General features: G+C 40.0%; 1 protein-coding gene across 2 annotated transcripts in view; it reads left to right on the plus strand.

The window, feature by feature from the left end:
- tmem94 (transmembrane protein 94) overlaps nt 1–9,561 on the plus strand; it is an 85,947-nt gene extending 76,386 nt beyond the window's left edge. For both annotated transcript variants that reach the window (XM_072373581.1, XM_072373582.1), the window contains 5 exons: nt 6,279–6,442; nt 6,623–6,717; nt 6,828–6,921; nt 7,113–7,283; nt 7,881–9,561. In XM_072373581.1, the coding sequence (XP_072229682.1) occupies nt 6,279–6,442; nt 6,623–6,717; nt 6,828–6,921; nt 7,113–7,283; nt 7,881–7,953 (597 nt within the window). In that variant the 3' untranslated portion in view covers nt 7,954–9,561. The remainder of the gene's footprint in view (nt 1–6,278; nt 6,443–6,622; nt 6,718–6,827; nt 6,922–7,112; nt 7,284–7,880) is intronic.
- The last annotated feature ends 7,859 nt before the right edge of the window (nt 9,562–17,420 follow it).

A 17,420-nucleotide genomic window follows, 5' to 3' on the forward strand; every position in this document is an offset into this window, starting at 1 on the left:
AGATTAGAAATAATTTATAATAATATATTTTTTTAATAATTTTTATTTGAAATATTAATTTTGTTCTTTAAACTTCCCTCTTTTTTTTTTTTTTGCTCCATTTGCAGCAACTACAGCATTGCAGACCTTTGGCATTCTAGCTGTTAATTTGTTGAGGTAATCTGTAGAAATGTAGACAAGTATAGTGTAGTGGTATGATTGCCAGTGTGGGTGACCTGGGTTCAAATCCCCTGCATGAAAGGTACTACCTGCAGTAGCGGTCCTTAGGCAAGACCCCCTTACCCTATCTGTAAGTCGCTTTGGACAAAAGTGTCTGCCAAATGCATGAGCACACATAAACACATAAAAGCCAGATGTTTCCACCTAGAAAAGTCATTTACCACATTAACTATGTATTGAGTGTATTTTCTGATTAATTTAATTTTACCTTAATTGAAAAAAAATGACATTTCTAAGTGACCCCAAATTTTTGAACGGTAGTGTATATATCTATATATATATATATATAGATATATACACATATGTAGACTGCTTCTACAAACCATTTGTGAAAGAATGCGTTGCTCTGAGGAGCTCAGTGAATTCCAGCGCGTTATTGTGATAGTGATGTATAGTGATGCCACCTGTGCAACAAGTCCAGTCGTGAAATTTCCTCACTACTTAATATTCCATAGTCAACTGTTAGTGGTATTATAACAAAGTGAAAGCGATTGGGGAATGACAGCAACTCAGCCATGAAGTGGTAGGCCACGTAAATGGTAATTGTCTAACTGCATTGTGCCAAGTGCAAAGTTTGGTGAAGGGGGGATTATCAAGCAGGAGCTGGATTAGCAAATATTAATAAATATGGGGTTGTTTTTTGGGACCTGGGCTGAGCAAATATTAAATTCTTTAATATTTAAATAAATATATTTAATTAAATATATTTAATCTTTAAATCACGTTAATCACATGATTTCCTGTGATTAATCATGATTAATCACATTGTTATACGCAAAATACAATCATGAATTCAAAAGTATTTTATTGGAACTGTACAGTCATATGATCAAAGTACTCTGGTGATTAAACAACTCAACGTTGCAGTGCTTATGCACTGTCTGGAAGAACTTTGAAATGAAAATGGCCATGTAAAAGCCTTCTTACCTTCTAACCTTCTCCATGTTTGTTTAGCCCGCTTCTTCCGCCATTCTTTTCTTTTCTGACTGTTTCCTGTGAGCATGGCAGCAGTAAGTAACATACTGGGATTGAGCAAAAGACGTTTATAAATAAAATAAATAAAAATAGAAAATAATAAAAACTGAGTTTATGGGAGACAAATAATTGTCGGCGATAATGAATTCACTAGTTAACGCAAAAATAACGCGTTCTTGTGCCCAGCCCTAATATATATATATACACTATATAATATATTATATACATAAACTATATTGCCAAAAGTATTCGCTCATCTGCCTTTACATGCATATGAACTTAACCTCTTAAAATTCTTTAAATTTTTGCCTGAAATGCCTAAAAAAAGCATACCCAAAGTAAATTGACCTGACACAAAGCACAGGGGCACACCACATGTAGCACACTTTACAGGAGTCTGGGTCTGGCACTGTCTACACCTCAAGCACCCAGCTGTGCTGTATCCTGATCTGTGCACAGGTTTATAATGACTGGCAAGAAATGGTCCAGAGTCAGCTGTGGTGGTAGACCACACCTCTGCCAACTCTAAAGCTAAGGTATCCCTGAATGCCTTCTGGTGCAAAGGAACCTGACCTCTGCTTCTGGCATGTTCTGTGTTTTGTGCAAGACCTTGTCGCATCTTATCAGGGCATCTGATAGATTGACTCCTCTACAATAAATCATCTTCTGAAGCCCCATCCATCACTTTCTACTGAAGCTACAGATGAGCGCTGCAACAACTTCATTGACTTGTTCAGATCCAAAGTCGTCAACATCCGCTCTCTGATGCCCAGCTCATTCCCTCCTTCTCCCCTTGCCTGCCACCCCTACATGGGAAGTTTATCATCTCTCCCATGCGTCACTGAGGTTCAGCACAGCCACATTGAGGAAATACTAAGAGGACTGAAACCTATTACCTCTACCTTGGACCCCATCCCAACCACCCTGCTCAAATCTTACATCCCAATTCTCAGCCCAATCATCACCCATGTTATGAACCTCTCATTTCAAACTGGTCATGTCCCACCTGCCCTCAAGGTTGCTGTCATCCGCCCCCTCCTCAGGAAGCTCACCCTGGATCCAGAGGTTCCCACAAACTACAAGCCTATCTCAAACCTTGCCTTTCTATCTAGCAGAAAGCAGTCGCCTCTCAGCTTCAGGAACATCTCAAACTAAACAACTTGTTTAAAAAATTTCAGTCAGGCTTTTGCTCAGCCCATAGCACCGAAACAGCTTTGGTTCAGGTAACGAATTACCTACTGATGGCAGCTGATGCAGGATCACCATCACTTCTTTTTCTCCTTGATTTGACAGCCGCATTTGACACTGTGGACCACACCATTCTCCTGAAGCGCCTCCATAACATGATTGGACTGTCAGACCAGGCTGGAACCACTGTGGTAGTGGTTCCAGTCCTACCTCTCAGACAGCAATGCAACTCAGAATGCAAGTCCAGATCGCTGCCTGTCACCTGTGGTGTCCTTGGGCCCATCCTTTTCATCATTAACATGTTCCCCATTGGACGTGTCATCAGCAGACATGGGATTTCTTTCCATTGTTATGCTGATGACACACAACTCTACATCAAGACTGCTTCAAACCCCTCTGCAGTCCTGTCATCCCTTACCACCTGTCTCGAAGAGATCAAGACTTGGGTGATCAGCAACTTCCTCCAGCTAAATAGCAAGGTCCTTGTTATTGGCACCCCACATCAGGTTCAATCTTCACCCATATCTCAACTTTTCTTTGATGGTCAAATCATCCCTCTCTCCTCCTCAGTCACAAATCTGGGAGTTCAGTTCGATCCCCATCTGACTTTTAATGACCATATCAAGCACCTGTGCAAGACCTCATTCCACCACCTTCGCAACATTTCCAGGCTCCACCCCACTTTAACCTTGCCAGATGCTTAGAAGCTTGTCCATGCCTTTATGTCCTCGAGACTGGACTACTGCAACGGACTCTTCACCGGGATTCCTGGCAAGTACATCCAGAAGCTGCAATATATTCAAAACAGCGCTGACAGGTTCCTGATGAGAGTCCGAAAATATGAGAACATAACCCCCATCCTCTACTCACTGCACTGGCTCCCTGTCCCATTCCGGATCAACTACAAAATTCTGATGCTCCTTACCTCCTTACCTACAAGAACTCATCACTCCACAATCCCCCACCCGCACCCTCAGATCTGCAGGCATCCTCCTCCTCTGAGCTCCCAGCACCAAACTCTCCACCATGGGAGCCTTCTGCCCAGCAGCCCCTCCCCTATGGAACAGTTTCCCTATCCAGCTGAGGGCTGCATCTTTCTATTCAAAACGGCCTTTGAATGCTGACATGACTGATTTGTGTATTTTATTATTTTTTCTTTTTTATGCTTTTAACTTGTTGCTTTTACCTTGTAGAACTCTGAGGTCCCTGATGAAGAGTGCATTATAAATTATAAATTGGGGCGGCTGTAGCTCAGGAGGAAGAGCAGTCGCCCACCAATCGGAAGGTCGGTGGTTCGACTCTGGCTTCCCCAGGATACATGTCGAAGCGTCCTTGGGCAAGACACTGAACCCCACGTTGCTCCCCCAGTGTATCATTGGGGGTATGAATGTGTGTGAATGCTTAGAAAGCACGTAGTTATATCCTAAGACGTGCTGTATGAATGTGTGTGAGTGGGGTGAATGCGGCATGTAGTGAAGCGCTTTGAGTGGTCAGCTAGACTAGAAAAGCGCTATACAAATACAAGTCCATTTACCATTTACCAAATCAAATTTGTTATTATTATCTACCTAAAAGGACAGTTGCAAAAACAAAAAAGAAAAAATGTATTAAAATTTGTCCAGCACACAAATTATTACATTTCAAAACACAGAAAATACTTGTGTACATAGTACATACCAGTTGTACTCTGGTGGAATGGTGATGTGCTTCAGGGTCTACTGCCCATCGCCACCTTTGACCCTCTCTGTGGGCTGTGTGCAGAGTGGAACACAGAAAAACATCTCTTGTGTCTTTCCACTGGAGAAGAAGGATGGAGTCATTCCTCTGACACCTGATGCTCCCTTGTGGTGAATTGGAGTCGAGGCTATTTATTTTTGATTTTGGACAGCCAATCTGGTTGGTTCCACATGCCCAGATATTTTGCTGAAGCAGGTCATGGAAAAGCATTGTACTTATGTAAAATTTTCTCCAAAAAGGTTTATACTCAGTGCCCAATAGGTTAGTGTTGACCAGCTGAATTCCTCTGATCATTAGGAGCATTCTCTGCACTGCTGTTATGGAGTTTGTGAAAAAAATGATGATGTGGAAATAAGCAGGGGTCCAGTGGACGTTGGGGTTTGAAGATGGGTTGTGGAGAAGTAATGTCTTGAACCCCAGTATAATTCCAGCACTCTTCAGTCATTCCTGAAATTCCGGGTTTGATCACTGCTGGTCCTGACTCTGCCCCTACCCCCTCTTCTCCCTCGACCTCGGCCTCTTGCTTTTCTTTAGTTTAATTTGGGCTCCTCTAATGTTTTGTTTTGTTCCACTCTGCTTTTAGAGGAAGTAGCACATGGGACCCAGTCCTTCTCGGAATTATCTTTATATTCTGTAAAACAAAGACAAAACAAAGAAATGTATTTTCAAATATAAGAAAGGCTGAGCTGTGTATATGATAATTAATACTTTTTGCTCTTTTTGTATGTTTGCTTTATTGATGAGAATGCTGCTGATTGATGATGCTACGTCCACAATTTCCTTTGGAAACAAAAAAGTATCTCTATCTATCCATCTATAAGTATAATGATATTGAGAAAATAACAATTAATAATACTTATTATTGTATCCTGGATTGGCATACATCTTTTGAATCTCAAGAACTATGCTTTCCAATGGTATATAACACGTTTAGGTACATAGAAAGTGGGGCTGTGGAAAACCCCAGATATGTCCTGAAATATGCAACGTCCCGCCGGTGGGACGTCAGAATGTTAAGGGGTTTAAGTGACATCCCATTCTTAATCCATAAATTAAGATGACGTTGGTCCCAACCTTTGCAGCTATAACAGCTTCAACTCTTCTGGGCAAGCTTCCCTCAAGTGTGTTTATGGGAATTTTTTACCATTCTTCCAGAAGCATATTTTTGAGGTCAGACACTGATGTTGGGCGAGAAGGCCTGGCTCTCAGTCTCCTCTTTAATTTATCTAAAGGTGTTCTATCGGGTTGAGGTCAGTACTCTGTGCAGGCCAGTTAAGTTCTTCCACACCAAACTTGCTCATCTATGTCTTTATGGACTTTACTTTGTGCACTGGTGTACAGTCATGTTGGAACAAGAAGAGGCCATTCCCAAACTGTTTCCACAAAGTTGGGAGTAGGGAATTCTCTCAAGCATTTAGAGTTCCTTTCACTGGAACTAATGGGCCAAGCCCAGCTCCCGAAAAACATCCCTATTCCATAATCCCCCCCTCCACCAAACTTTACACTTGGCACAATGCAGTAAGACAAGTACCGTTCTCCTGGTAACCGCCAAACCCAGACTTGTTCATCAGATTGCTAGATGGAGAAGCGTGATTCGTCATTCCAGAGAACGTAAATCTGCTGCTCTAGAGTCCAGTGCATTACACCGATAGGTCTGTAGCGATTGACTCTGCAGAAAGTTGGTGACCTCTGCGCACTATGAGCCTCAGCATCCGCTGACCCCGGTCTGCCTACGACTTTGTGGCTGAGTTGCTGTCGTTCCCAATCACTTCCACTTTGCTACAATACAACTGACAGTAACTGTGGAATATTTAGTTGCGAGGAAATTTCATGACTGGACTTGTTGCACAGGTGGCATCCTATCACGGTACCACGCTGTAATTCACTGAGCTCCTGAGAGCGACCCATTCTTTCACAAATGTTTGTAGAAGCAGTCTGCATGCCTAGGTGCTTGAATATATACACTTGTGGCCATGGAAATTATTGGAAAACCTGAATTTCATTATTTGGAAGAGTGAGTGAATACTTTTGACAATATAGTTTATGTATGTAAATATGTGTATATATATTTGTATGTATAAATACATATTGGAATAAAAATCAACTGTTTTATTAATCTTTTTCTTTTTTCCTGCCACTATCTTATGTCATCTGGACAGACTCGGAACTACTTCCTTGGCTGTTTCCTTTTGAAGTTTGGCCTGACTGTGTGTGCCTACCTTTTGGCCTTTGGCTTCACCCTCCAGGCAGTCTGCCCCATGGGAAGTAATTTGACCTTCTCTGACAACATCATGTTCAACTGCGGCTCTATATACACAGCCAGGTACATGAGGAACACTATGTGCAATACTCCAGCGGTTTTCTTTGCCTCAAGTTGGCTCATGTGTAACTGCACAATATTGGATGCTTTTGAGGGAAAATTTTAATTAAATTATGTGTGCTGCTGAGAGAAAAGACAGATTTCAATAAGCTGTTTATACTAGTGTCTCTTTTGTGACTCTAGCTCATCAAATGAGGCTCTTAACTGGTTCGGCGAGCTGTCCAATGGCCTGTTGCTAACCCAGAAAGTTATGGCTGGGTTCCTTGTATTACACACTGGTATGAACACATTCATGTAGTTAGTCAGGATAAACAGGTCAAAATCTGTTTTTTTCATTCTTAAATTAAAGTGTTCTCTTACATTGTTGTTATTGTTTCAATGTTTACAGTGGTGATCTCCATCAGCTATGTCCACCGCTCACAGCCTCTGTGGAAGAAGAGTCCCTTTAGCAATAGCTGGTGGTGTCTCACTGTACCTGTTGTGTAAGTTGTTTTATTCTTTAAATACATGTAATGTAATGTTATTTGTGTAATCCACAGATTTACTTTTCATCTGCATTTAGCTCTGCTATTTCAATTTCTGTTATAAAGATCACTTTAATTACTGTTTTTTTTTTTTTTTTTTATAGCTGTTATTTCCCAGCTATGTTAACCTTCACTTTCTTTATTACCAGACTGCTCGGACAGATTGTTCAAGCCACAGTGGATTATCAGTTGTGGTGTGACCAGGACAGCCTCTTGACCTTTAATCTAGGCAGCATCCCACTGGAAGTCTGGCTGCTCGCCTCTCTGTCCCCGTTGCTGGTGGTGGTGGTCAACGAAGTGGTGAAGCTACATGAGATAAGGTATGAATCAAAGAAGGCCGAACATAAACGTACGTAAATTCCGGACTATAGAGCGCACCTGAATATAAGCCGCACCCTCTAATTTTAAAAAGAAAATCCTTTTTGTACTTGTATAGGCCGCATCGGATTATAAACCGCGGCTGTCCACATTGTCATATGTGATATTTACACAGAAAGATGTTACACTTGAGGATTTTTAAACTTTTAATTAAATGCGTATGGTAACATAAACAAATATATACTGCAGATGCTTTTTTTCCAAAACAGTACCTTTAACACCGATGGTTTTAACTTAAATACCTATCGGTAACACACAAATACGTGGCATAAATGCTTTTATTTTTTTTCAAAAAGTGCCTGTAACATGGCTGGTAAAAAAAAAAAATAGTATAGGGAGTACATATGAGCAGAGTGATGTGCAATTTGCAGGAAGGCTAAGGGCCAAGCACATCAAAAGTTTTTTATTGTTTAAAAAGAAGCTAGAATCATTTATTTACATTTTCCTCAGAGAGAGGATGTATTGTAAAGCTGGAAAAACAGCAGATTGCAAAATTGTCTTCGTCATGTGTTCTGACTTCTCTCTTCTGATCACTTTAGGGTCCGAGTACGCTACCAAAAGAGACAGAAGCTGCAGTTTGAAACAAAGCTGGGGATGAACTCTCCATTCTAATGCTCACCATTAGAAGATGATATTGTGGCAATACATGGAGCCAGTTGGCTTCCTCCAGAAAAAAGGAGAGAGCAAGGTGCACACACTGTGGTACCCAGCTACTATCACTTTAGCCCAACTGCAACAAAGGTGGAGCAGATACAGTGGGGACCTTTACATGCATTTTAAAGTTCCTTGCTCTTGGTCGACGGTTGATCAGTTATCTGAAGACCAGGAAAAGAAAAAAATCCAAAGCCTTCATTTCCACTGAAAGAAAAAGTTAAATTCAGGAATTATTGTCTGATTTTAGTTTTTCATGGCTTGAGGAATATTTTTTTAACAGGTTTATTTCACTCACTGTCACCTCTGCTCTGTCTGTCTGAAACACCTGTGTATGGTTCTCTGGGAATGCTCCAAGTCTCTCACAATTCACTTAGACTACTTTTCTTTTGAATGTTTTTAAGCTAAAGTTAATTTTAATGCAGTTTTATTTTAATGAAACGCAGAATACTGTGTCTAGTCTAGCTATTATTGATTTTAACATGTCAGTGCTTTTCATTAAATGGTAACCCATTGGTTTGAAAAGAAAAGACAGACTTTGAAGCCCAAATATGTACATTAAATATAAAATAATCACATGGAAGAGCCGTTTAAATTAAATTGTTGTTAATTATTGAGGTATTACGCTTATGAAATGTTTCAAAATTATTGAGAAACTTCTTCTTTGATGAGATCCTAATTTTCTTATATATATTTTTGTCTTTACACAAGTACAGCCTAATACTGGCTGAAGAGTGAGAGAAAAAAGACTTGTGAGTTTCTGTTAATTTAGCTTTTTGGTTCAGCTAACTTAAACATCTATCATCTCCTTTTATTATTTTAGCTCAACAAGGCTGCATACCTTCACGTGCCAAAATGTGTTTTTTTTTTTATTTTCTTTAAACAATTAGGTTGTTGTTGTTTTTTTAAAGAAATAAATGGTATGACATCAGGTTAGAAGTGTCAGTAGTAAAGTTTTTGTTTTTTTTTATGTAAAAATTGCAATAAAATATTTAAATTTTTTCAGGGTTTTTTTTTCATTTCCCTGCTGGGACCACCATTCTTTGACAATCTGCTCAACCTTTAGGTTCGTGATGGCAAAGCTTTCTTGTTGTCACTCTGGATTTGAATTCACACTACAGAATGTCAAAGGAATTCAGGCCCTCTATGGACTACTAAATGTTGATATTCTTTTCTATTAATCAGAACATCACAGCCTTCAGAAAATCTTGGCCTTCAAACAGAAACACTTTAAATGTCTCATAATCATCTTTTTTCATCAAGGATATTAATATCCTTTGTCGTTTGTTTATCATGGTAAAAATCATTGTGGCCTTTTGTGAATGTGGCTAACTAGTGAGTCCAGGGCCGTTTCTCAATACCTTGCACTCCAAGTACAGACTTTTGTACTTGGTTGTCCATACTTGCCAAGTTCAGGTTGGAAGTATGTACACTTGAGGACGTTATACGTTTTTTCTGCATTTGAGACAGCAGCGTACTTGATGAAGTACTTGTAAAAGCTAAACTTGGCTATCATGTTACTTCAGCTTTATCCCCACAATGATTTTGTCAATAAAATAGTCAGCAATGCATTGTCTGGTGGTGTTTTCATTTTAGAAACTTTAAAATGAATAATTCATATTATTAATATCTTTATTCCCTGTGGCAATATGAGTGCTTTTAAAGCAACCATTGGTGGGAAAATGATGCAGAAGATAGCAGTGGGCATGTTAGTGTGACTGTATATCAAAAACAAGAAATAAACATTTAAAAGGAACTGGTTTGTAGTAGCCATTGTTTTTGGTATGCTTTCTATGAAGCCAAGGAGGAAGCAGCACAACTGAGGGGGAGGGATCCAGGCAAGAAGAGCCAAGATACAAAGGAGGACGAGGGAGAGGCATTTCCTGATGGCTCATCTGTTGTTCTTGGTGCACTTCTCTCAGTGCTGATTTGTTTAATGTTTAATTTAGTAATGGCATAGTAGATAGCAGTGCTTAAGTATGATTTGCCATCATACTGAATTAATTATCATTAATAAATGTAATACTGTCATAGTGTCCAATACAACCTTTCCCTGCCTTCCTATAAATACTGACTACTGTTAATTTTTGAGTCTAGCTAGGAAGGACTATAAGACGTGATGACAGGTTTTTGTTTCAAGGTACCTGAATACATACCTCTGTGTTGATACCATGTGGCCATAAATTATTATATTCAAGTCTATATCATTGTATCTTACATGACCTTTACAATTAAGCAAAAGAACCCTTGCACATTACTCAAACCCATCAAGTTTTTCAGTCTAGCCGTAAACAGACTTGAACTCAAATCTATCCCTAATACAGTGAACTTTTAGGTAGTAAAGCACAAGAGCTTTTTAATAAAACTATTGTAAAAATAATACTTATGGTATTTCAGACCATCTAAAAGAAAGTGTTTGTCAGTGACAATATATTTTTTATTACAGTTTAGCAATTATTTAAAATATGAAAACATATTACGGGAATGAAAACATTACAAAGTTAAAAATATTTTTCTTTTTATTTAAATGGGAACAAGGTCCTATAAGGAGATATTCTCATAAAAATAATAATGTGCCAGTCCTGGACATGTTCTTTTTAGAAGCTGACCTAAGGCCAGAATCAGCATTGTCCCATTGGTCCAAATGCTGACATGGCAAAAGCCACACGGATGGAGCCCTCAAATAGAGATTTACTGGCTTGCTTGTGGAGCCTCCTACAGGGAAACTACAGACATATTTGCAATGCCAACTGCCACTGTCAGCAGGATTTCCCATAATGTTGTGGGAGAAATTATGACCATTCAGACATGAAGCAGGTGGGTACTGGCTTTGCATGCCTTGCTGGTGTGGGAGAGCAGAGCCTTGACACTGCTCGATCCACATATTATTTCTTGACACTGCTCAGATAACATGTTGTTTAAGTTCAAAATGAACCCTGTCTAGATAATGACGAAGATGCAGTAGCGTCCTCAGACAGAATAGAGATTGGGTTTGGGCCACGTACATACCGAATGATATATATAATAAGTATAAGAGGATGTCACAAACTGAGGTCATTGGGAACTTCTGTGCATGTTGAAATGTACATGTATCTGTGACGGTCTGTTCAATAAATTCCCCATAAAAGGCTGACCACGACGAGTCTGACTACTCATTTCTCCACAACACTGGCAAGAAGAGCTTCCTCTGTGCTGCCGGTGCCATTGATGGATTATTTATCCTGCAGAGCTATCAACAGGAAGCTGTTCCCCTCAATCATACTGCAGGGTGTCTGTGATGCAGGTTTTGTGCATGATGCACTTGTCCCAAGATGCTCATCTATGTAAAAGCAAGCCCTTTATCCACCATTAGGCTTCTTTAGGAAGCCTGCTTCATGAGTTGGGGGATATGCTAGCCTTAAACATCCTGTCTGCATACTTACCTCATATTGGCAGCCTGTAGCTAGTAATTATCTACAGGTCATTTTACCTATAATCACTCCACATTGGTACTTGACTGTGTAGAAGAAAGATTCAACAAGCATTAAACAAAACACATATCTTTGGCATTTTTAAAACTCACTCCATCTTTCTGAGGGCACTTGAGATCAATCTAAAGTTGTAAGAGCCTGCTGCATCCTCCACAATATCTGTGTGAAAGCAGATGACATCCTGGAGGAAGAGGAGATAGAGGAGGCAGGACCAAGTGAATATGATGGAGTAGAGGACTTGCCTCAAGATGCATACCACCACAAGCTGTCAAGCAACCCGCATCCGAGCCAGGCTTGCAGCCGGGCTGTTGTAAATATGATTGTATTCTAACTTATTTGCATATTGGATTTTTTTGCATTCATCTTTGTACAGGCCTCTCATTTGATTGTTTTTCCAATGTGTTTTTATACAATTAACTAAATTAATCATCAATTGCATGTTTGTATGACTTTTTTTGTGATCAACTTTTTATTGACACCATTCTCATAATTGACACATGTTCAATAACCGCAAGCATGACACTTCATGCAAGACACTTATCAGAAGGTGTACAAAACATACCCTCTCTCCCACCCTCCTCCCCAACACTGACCCACCCTTACCCTCCCACTGCCTCCACAACGTACACTTGAGGTACTGTTTGTGTGACTTCTGATTTACAGCTCAAGTCAAGATATGAATGTTTTTTTTGTAACTTATTTTATAACTAACTTATTATAGTTTTTCAAAAAGAGAGATTTTTCTCCACCCTCTCTGTCGCTACTCTCCTCTCTTTCTTGTGCCTCTCTCTCTCTCTGTTCCTCTCTCTCACCCTGTTCTTTCAAAAACAACAGAAATTTGGTGCTGTCCCTTGTCGCAGAGGGGATAGAGGCCAGAGTAATGACTGTGCCACTTATTTTGGTAAGTAGGCCGGATCGCTCTCATTCCGAGATGCGACCCCCTAAACATTTCAAACATAACCAAGGAAACTGATGTGTTCATGTGTGTTCGTCAGTCCCACTTGAGAAGCGTAATTGCTGATGCAATATTTGTTACCTTTGGAGAAGAAACAGTTGTCCTCCAACTGCGCCTAACACATACCAATCGACTCAGAGTCCCTAATACCCACATAGGGTGCAACTGCATAGGGTGAATTTGGCTAAGACGTCGATATCAGGCCACCTTATTCTGGACACAGGTGCCTGTAAAGTTCTTCTCAAAAGCTTGAAAGCTGTGCATTGTAGATCTGGTCCACAGTCAGCCACTGGGTCTTTGTTGAAGTAATAGTATCTGTTACGAGGGCTCGTGTGCAGAAAAATCTATATCTTGTTCAGGGAAATATTCGGAAACACTTGATCCAAAAAACTCAATTCCCTGAAAAAAAATTTAAAACGCACAAGCAACTTCAAAGACCTCAATGGAAGACACCAGACAACAAAAGTCACCTAGCCTGGAAAGGGAAACCGGCTACCCCCTGGAGCACTGACTGGCAAAGTGGACTAGATGGCAATGTCATTGCGTACGCCCTTGGCAGTGGATGATGTTGAGCATGCAACTTCCCACATGCCATTTCGGCAGCATATTGCCAGCAGACACCCAATTTGATTTTGAAAATTATGTGGATCCAGTGAGTCATGTATTTAATCATATAAATGATTCTTGTAGACACTATACTGATGAACAACTTAATGATAGAATTAATCTTGCTAAAACCTTTTTACTATTACATATTAGTTGTAGAAGCTTACTTGAAAACTTCACTAAAATCAATGAATATTTAGAAACCTTTGAAGTAAAATGTAATGTGATGGCTTGATCTGAAACATGGATAAATATAGGAAATGGATTTACATATGGATGGTTATGACTGATATGTCCCCAACAGAGCTGACAGAAGAGGAGGGTTTTTATGTTGATTCTGACTTAAAATGTAGTCCAGTAGAATACATGACGTTAGTAATCAATGATTTAATGGAGTGTGTTACCATAGAAATTGTATTGGAATGTATAATAATATGTATTTTTGAATTTCCCCCACTTTTTAAAAAAAAAAAAAAAAAAATGTCTTCTATTCTATGAGAAATAATATCATTACATGTGTTTACAGGAAACCAGGATCAAATATAGAAACCTTAAAGGACAGGTTAGACAGGTTAATGAAGGATTCAAATGATAAAAAAAAAAACGCTTGTGATCTGTCGTCTTAAATGGGAATTCGTTTTTTTTGTGTAAATCTAGACCTTACTTCTGGCATGAAATACGTTTATCTACTCACCGAGAACAGTTTGGCGAGAGTCGGCGTCCTTCGGAAGCTATTTAGAAAACTCGCGATCGTCATATATTCATATAACGGAGTGAACAGGGCAGGGACGATGCAGCCTCTAAATAAGGCTGAAATAAGGTCTTTATTTCACCAATACTTCAAGACGAATGAATGAACGAACGCGTACTATTGCTCTGTTAGCATATAGCTGCTGTTACGTGGCTGCTTGCAGCTATAGGAGAGCTAGCGGAGGGAATTCTGCACACACCTCTACTGGGGCCACTTCATCCACACATTTGGCTGCAGCGCAGCTCATTCACTATCCTGCCATGTTGCACAAAACTAGCAGTAGCAAACTCCGTGTGAAGTTAGCCGACTGTCATCCCAGTAGAGTGCCTGTGTAGAAATCCCTTTGTTCCCCTTTAAAGACATAAAGACCTGGATGACTCAGAACTGTCTGCTTATAGATTCAGACAAAACTGAAGTTGTTCTCTTTGGACCTGAGCGCTTGGAGAAATTGTCTAGTTATATAGTTAGTCTAGATGGCATTTCCTTGGCTTCGAGCTCTACAGTGAGGAACTTTGGAGTTATTTTTGACCAGAATTTATCATTTGACGCACATATAAAACTGGTTTCTAGGACTACCTTCTTTCACCTTCGTAATATTGCTAAAATCAGGAACATCCTGTCTCAGGGTGATGCAGAGAAACTAGTTCATGCATTTGTTATTTCAAGACTGGACTACTGTAATTCTTTAGGGCGGCTGTAGCTCAGGAGGAAGAGCAGTCACCCACCAATCAGAAGGTCGGTGGTTCGACCTTCCCCAGGCTACATGTCGAAGAGTCCTTGGGCAAGACACTGAACCCCACGTTGCCTCCCAGTGTATCACTGGGGTATGAATGTGTATGAATGATTAGAAAAAGCACGTAGTTAAGTAGTTAAGACATGCTGTATGAATGTGTGTGAGTGGGGTGAATGCGGCATGCAGTGAAGCGCTTTGAGTGGTCAGTTAGACTAGAAAAGCACTATACAAGTACAAGTACAAGTCCATTTACCATTATTGGGCTGTCCCACATATTCTCTGAAAAGCCTCCAAAATGCTGCAGCCAGAGTTCTGATGAGAACTAACAGGAAAGATCATGTTTCTCCAGTTTTAGCTTCTCTTCATTGGCTCCCTGTTAAATTCAGAATAGAATTTAAGATTCTTCTCCTCACATATAAAGCTCTTAATGACCGAGCTCAATCATATCTTAAAGATCTCATTGTAAGGTATTTTCCTAACAGAGCACTTCGCTCCCAAACTGCAGGTTTACTTGCTGTTCCCAGAGTTTCTAAAAGTAGAATGGGAGGCAGAGCCTTCAGTTATCAGGCCCCTCTCTTGTAGAATAAGCGGCCAGTAAATGTCCAGGAAGCAGACACCCTTTCCACTTTAAGATTAGGCTTAAAACTTTCCTTTTTGATAGAGCTTATAGTTAGGGATGGCTCAGGTAATCCTGAAACATCCCATAGTTAAGCTGCTATAGGCTTAGACTGCTGGGGGACCTCAACTGTCACACCTTTCCTCACTTTGCTCTCTTTTTTCCCCCTGTTTAATTTCTCAGACGATATTATGTACATATAACATTATGGTTATCAACTTGTGTTTCCCTGTTCCAACAGATATCCTTTGAATGGTGTTATGGTGTTCCCCCCCTCACTTTTCTGTCTTTTCAAACCCCAGCTGGTCGAGGCGGATGGCCACCCTTCCTGAGTCTGGTTCTGCCAGAGGTTTCTTCCTGTTAAACGGGAGTCGTTCCTTTCCATAGTCGCCACAGGCACGGTCAGGGGGGGAGATTAGACTGAAGACAAGTTTCGGTGCAATCTGTTGGTTTCCTTAGCTAAGATATTGTTTTTTGAATTGGCTCTATATGAATGAACTGGATTATTTTGAAATGAATGAATTAGATTTCATTGGATTATGATTACAATGAATTGAATTCCAATTGGTTTGAATTGGACTATATTATCTAATGTCTCATAACCTTGTGTGGCTAGTGATTAGACGTAAATAGCAATTGCATTATTTTGAACTCACACAACTCTAGGTTAGCTTTCTGATATGTCTCCTTGTTGGAAGTGTAGCGAACTCAAGTGTGGAATTTAATACAAACTTAAGACTTTAAATAACTCCAACATTATTTTGTGGGGATGGTCAGTGTGTAAATATCAGATGGGGGATTTCTACACCAAGGAAGAGAAATTACAACAACCTTTGCCCATGAAAGCATCTGTCCATTTTTCCTGTCTTATTTTAGCCACACCCTATGTTCTGGTTTTAGTCGTTGTTTTCTTAATTAATAAATAAGCATCTAATAATGCTAAAATCAAGTCTTTATGGTTTATAAATTTACCCTTTGGATGTTGTCATACATCTGTTTTTCCATTGCTGTGAAAACACATGTACAGTTGAGAAAGCATACTGACTATCAGTGTAAATGTTAACAACCTTTCCGTTTCCTAATTTATAAGCTTCAGTTAAAGCTGCCAATTCAACTGCTTGAGAAGAGTATTTTTTTGGTTGTGGTCTTTTTAAGAGAACTTCAGTTTCTGTGACAAAAGCAAATCCTGTAGCATTTGTGCCATCAGGGTTTTGTCCACTTGACCCATCTACAAACATAGTTATTTTTGCATTTTTGTAAGGTGTATCAGTCAGGTCTGGCCTGGGTAAAACACTGATAGTTATTTCTGACATGCAATCATGAGGCTCTCCATCTTGTGCAGAAGGCATCAGTGTGGATGGATTAAGTGTGGTACATCTTTCTACAGCAAGGAGTGGCTGTGAAAGGAGAGCAGTCATGCAGGAGAGATGTCTAGAGGGAGACAGATAAGATATTTTGTTCTGTAACAAAATCCCGGCCACTGCATGAGGTACTTTAAGTGTTAATGGGTGAAATAACACTAGTTGCTGATACCTGCACTACCATAGATGCTGCTACTACTGCTTGAACACAGGTGACAGTGCTCTGGCCACTGCAAATCTGGCGGAGTAGTAGGCTATTGGTCTGGACTCCCCTATTTGCTTGAGTTAACACTGATGTCATATATCCCTTTTTACAATCTACTGTTTGAACATAGGGTTTTGAAAAATCTGGTAACCCTCGAACAACTGAACTGACCAATAACTGTTTCTTACATTCTTACAAATGCCTCGTCAGCTTCTAGCGTCCACACTAAGGGATCTGTAGCAGCCAAAGGGGTGCCATAGATCAATGAAGATAAGTGGGCTGTAAGGAGGACGTAGTTAGAGATCCAACTCCTGCAAAAATTGATCATACCAGAAAAGACATCGTCTGTCTTTTAGTTTTTGGTTTAAGCGTTTGTAAGATTGCTGTCTTTCTGTCTTCATGTAAGTGTCTGCCTTCCTGTGAGAAATTGTAGCCTAGGTACTTATCAGTGGTTTTCCACAGTTGTAGCTTGTTTTTGTTGACCTTGTGACTTTGTTCAGCTAAGAAACGCAAGAGTGCTAAGGTGTCTGCCTACAGTCCTGCTCTGTCGGTAAAGCCAAAAGAATGTCATCCACATATAACAATATTTGGCTGTCATTTGGAGGATTGAACTTGGCTATTTTAGCTGACATTGCTTGGGAGAATATTGTTGGTTATTCACATTATCCTGGTATAAGTGTACCTCTTCATTCTGTAGGTAAAGGCAAACCAGAATCGACTATCTGGGTGCA

The sequence above is a fragment of the Leuresthes tenuis genome, unplaced genomic scaffold (genome assembly GCF_036924035.1).
Source record: "Leuresthes tenuis unplaced genomic scaffold, fLeuTen1.0.hap1 SCAF_20, whole genome shotgun sequence".
In the NCBI taxonomy this organism is placed as follows: Eukaryota; Metazoa; Chordata; class Actinopteri; order Atheriniformes; family Atherinopsidae; genus Leuresthes; species Leuresthes tenuis.